Source organism: Marmota marmota, unplaced genomic scaffold (genome assembly GCF_001458135.2).
Source record: "Marmota marmota marmota unplaced genomic scaffold, marMar, whole genome shotgun sequence".
Lineage (NCBI taxonomy): Eukaryota > Metazoa > Chordata > Mammalia > Rodentia > Sciuridae > Marmota > Marmota marmota.
The window spans coordinates 7,406,752-7,410,852 of record NW_026000241.1 but is presented as its reverse complement, the minus strand read 5'-3'; the positions used below and the strand labels follow the sequence as shown (position 1 = coordinate 7,410,852).

Here is a 4,101-nt window from a genome sequence, read left to right as displayed (position 1 = left end):
CACCCCCGCCCCGCCTGACCATTCTTATCCTGCACTTCTACTCAGGTCCTTAAGGCTGATGCCTCCCTGGGTACCCACAGTCCTGACCTCATAGAGCTGGCTTTGCTGTGTCTGACTGTGAATTCCAGGCCAGGACCTAGGTCTGAGGACCCTGGAGGCTCTACATTACCCCACATGGGCCCAGGCATATAGGGGTCAGTGTGTGGGTTCCCCAATAAATTGTCAGATACTCTGTGTCACTTGACACAGTCAGAATTGCAGCTAAAGAGCTGCTTTCTCCACACTGCCCAGTTCAAGTGGCTTCTGAAACAATGCTCTTTGGGTTCTAATCCTGAGTCTGTAGTTTGGGGCTATGTGAACGGAATCTGTCCATCTGCTATGTGGGATAATCACAGCCACTATCCTGAGACCTGAGGTGGGATGCCAACACTCAGCAGGGCCTCAGTTGAACACTTCAAGACACACCAAGGTCACTTACGCTGCTCAATGGGGACATGCGACCCTCACTATACTCAGAGGCTATGGGGTAGGTGGAGAGAACGTTCTAGGAGTGCAGCTACACTCACAAGAACAAATCCATAGCTTGTTCTCCTTCAGGGTGGCAACATCCCTAGTGTTGAGGCCATGAGATCATTAAGACCTAAGTTGCAGGGCCCACTGGCCTCGGCAAAGGCTTGCCTCATGGCTTTACGGAGGGGGATGCACCAAACTCCTTAAGAATACCCACTGTGAGCTGGGTATGGAGATGCATCTAATCCCAGAAATTCAGGCTGAGGGAGGAGAATCACAAGTTGAAGGCCCACCTGGACAACTTTAGCAAAACCTTGTCTCAAAATAAAATATAAAAAGGGCTGGAGGCATAGCTCAGTGATACAGTGCTTATTTAGTGGATGTGGAGCCCTAGGTTCCATCCTCAGAACCATCAAAAAAAAAAAAAAAAAAAAGGCTGGTGTTGTGGCTCAGTGGCAGAGCACTTGCCTAGCATGTGTGAAGGCACTGAGTTCGATTCTCAGCACCATATATAAATAAATGAATAAAATAAAGATCCATCAACATCTAAAAAAGCATTTAAAAAAAAAGCTTCTGATAGGTATGAAGACAGGTGAGATTAAAAAAAAAATTGCAAAAAAGCCTAACAAACAAAAAAAGGGGATGGTTGTGGTGGCACACGCCTGTAATCCCAGCAACCTGGGAGGCTGAGGCAGTAGGATCACAAGTTCAAATCCTGCCTTAGCAATTTAGCAAGACCCTAAGCAACTTAGAGAGACAAGGTCTCAATATAAAAAAAGGGTTAGGGATGTGGCTCAGTGGTTAAGCATTCCTGGTACCAAAAATAAACAAATAAACAGAAACCCCAACAAACCAACTTGTGAGGGGCAAGGAGGTAGGCAGTGGAAATGGCTGGATGTGGATGACAAATTTTATCCCCTCTGCCTCTCAGGCTTTTCATTCATTAATTAATTTTTTTGGTGTGTTATGGGAGATTGAACCCAGGGATTCACACATGAGAGGCAAATGCCCTACCACTGACCTACACTCATAGTTCTCTCAGCTTTTTACAATGAACATATTTTCTTTTTCTTCTTTTTTGGTACCAGGGAATGAACCAAGGTGGTGCTCGTGGCACTATTTCCCCAGCTCTTTTTATTTTCTGAGACAGGGTGTCCCTAAGTTACTTAAGGCCTCACTAAGTTGCTGAGACTGTCCTTGAACTTGTGATCCTCCTGCCTTGGCCTCCTGCATTGCTGGGATTACAGGCATGTGCTACCATACCCGGCAAGCATAGTTTATAGAATGGGAAAATATCTTTAATAAAAATTAAAAGTCCTAAGAGGTCACATGGGTGACAATAGGCAACATTCAGATACAGGAATCTTGTCAAAGACTGCTGGCTTGTGGCAGGTACACCCCAGGTATTCACTGTGCCCCAAGGGACAGTGTGTGCTGGGTAGACAGAATCCACAGAAGTCTGGTTGAGAGAAGGCATCTCTTTGGCAATAGGCCTGTCCATCCCTTAGGCATCAACAAATAGGAGAGGGAAACTGCTACTACCTGTGACAGCTCAGGGCAGCCCAGCCTCACAGGTCTAGTACTCAGCTCCTCATAGCTTTAGGAGTGGTGCCAGTACAACGCAGTCTAACAAAATGTGCTCATCCAGGTCATAGGATTGGAAACATTGTGCTATATGATGGTGCTTCCCCATTCTGTCCAAGCCCCAACCTGGGTCCAGGCCAGGAACTCACCCTGTGGTTCCCCAGCACATAGAAGATGTGGCCCAGGAGCACAAGGGAGCAGGCTGTGAGTCGGTTCAGGTCCTCTGCGTTGGACATCTTCAGAGTTTCTCGCAGAAATCGTCTACACAAGGGGAACATGGATATTGACACCCTGTAGGGACATCTTTTAGAGAAGAGGCAGTGGCAGCCTAAAGAGAGCACTGGGTCTGGTGGGGGCCTGGGTCAAGGCTGTGAGATGGAGAGGAATAAACTGAGGATACAGTCCATCCACCAACTTCTGCTCTGTACTCACTTGGCCTCATTGTAGCGACCCTGGAAGAAGGAGAAGAGCCCACGCACATAGAAAGCCGCTGCTCGGAGGCAATGTGAGCTGTGGGGAGAACACAGTGTCACCTACAGGTGGTTTTTGTGAAAGAACTGATTATTCAAAGGGAGTATGTTTGTGTGGGATCTCCAAGAGCCCTCCAATACAGACGATCTAGAAGGATGGGGTGCATAGAGGTGCCAGAATGAATGAGACAGTCTAGGGTCCCAGAGAACTCACATTACCCAAAGAGCAGAGGGCCTAAAACAACCTGGGAAGGGGCATCTGCAACTGCTCACCTGACAGGAAAGCTGTGGTCTGGATTTATCCTCTCTAATAAACTGTACAGCTATGGACAGAAAACATTAGTTAGAAGCCAGGTAGGGCAGAAAACAGGCAAGCAGGGGCTTCTATGTCATATTCCAACCCCTCGTCCGGCCCTCAGACAACCCTATTAGCTGCTTCCTGACTGCTACTGTGGCTGGGGCTGGGCTTTCTGCTCCCTGTAGCCTGATAAACCACCCAGAATCTGGGAGGTCAGCTCTTTTTGCAGACAAGCCTTAACTAGAACGAAGGCTGTGGGAGTGAAGAGAATCTGGGACACTTTGAAGGAGGACCCTAGGAATGACTATATAAGATTTAAGGATAAGAGGCGTGGGGTGTATTGTAGGGTTAAGGGGGGGATGGTGGGAGGAATCTAACTCATGTAAATAATGTCTGGGAAGACCATGTGAGAGCACTAGGTCTATGAGGATAGCCCTGGGCACCTCCACCCAACTCAATAGCTAATGAATGACCAGACTCTTCGGGATTCGATCAGCTGAGGCTGGGGCATGGAGACACCCTATAGGCAAAGCACACATGACTGCCCTAGATACAACTGCTCAGGACAGGGCCCTAAGGCCTGCCTGAAATTCTAAAGCAGACAGCTTAGGCTATGAGACATTGGATTTTTTCTATGGAATTTAATAAAGCATAGTTCATTTTCAACAGTGAGAAGTGTTACATATCTCTGGGAATGCTTTTGTCCCAAACCTGACCTCCCCCAACCACAGCCACTAGTCCAGCCTGTGTGCCTCTCAGGATGGGAGCTATCCCCGTGCCAAAAGGTAAATACCCTGGGGTTTACTGAAACCAAATAAGAGAAATAAGACCCCAAATAAGAGAACTGAGAGAAAGGATACCAAACATGAAGCATGTCACCTACTACCTCTTGGTGTCTATTTCCTTCCCGTATATACACACTCGCCAGGTTGGTCACTATGAAGGCCCACAGCTCCTGGTGGTTGGTGAGCTGGAATAGGAGATAGGAACATTAAGGAGCCAGGTCATATGCTGTTATGTCATACTAGGGTCCACTTGGGGTCACAGCCACCCAAAAGTTCCATAGCTTTTGGAAAGCTCCATGGCTATTTTGGAAACTTCATCCCCCACCCCTGCAACTTCAGACACTGACCTCCTATATCCAAGAATAGCACAGTCATTAACTCTTTTCATTATAAATCCCTTACTAACTTTATGGGACATTTACAAAAAAAAAAAAAAAAAAAAAAAAAAAAAAAA

At 47.0% G+C, this 4,101-nt stretch overlaps 1 protein-coding gene across 5 annotated transcripts in view; it reads right to left on the bottom strand.

The window, feature by feature from the left end:
• Mau2 (MAU2 sister chromatid cohesion factor) overlaps positions 1-4,101 on the bottom strand; it is a 36,667-nt gene that overhangs the window by 7,463 nt on the left and 25,103 nt on the right. For 4 of the 5 annotated variants that reach the window (XM_015489306.2, XM_048795065.1, XM_048795066.1 and 1 more), the window contains 4 exons: positions 3,746-3,832; positions 2,838-2,887; positions 2,527-2,604; positions 2,244-2,355 (listed from right to left, as the gene is read on the bottom strand). In XM_015489306.2, coding sequence (XP_015344792.1) covers positions 2,244-2,355; positions 2,527-2,604; positions 2,838-2,887; positions 3,746-3,832 — 327 coding nt within the window. The remainder of the gene's footprint in view (positions 1-2,243; positions 2,356-2,526; positions 2,605-2,837; positions 2,888-3,745; positions 3,833-4,101) is intronic. The other variant, XM_015489307.2, reaches the window with a different exon arrangement.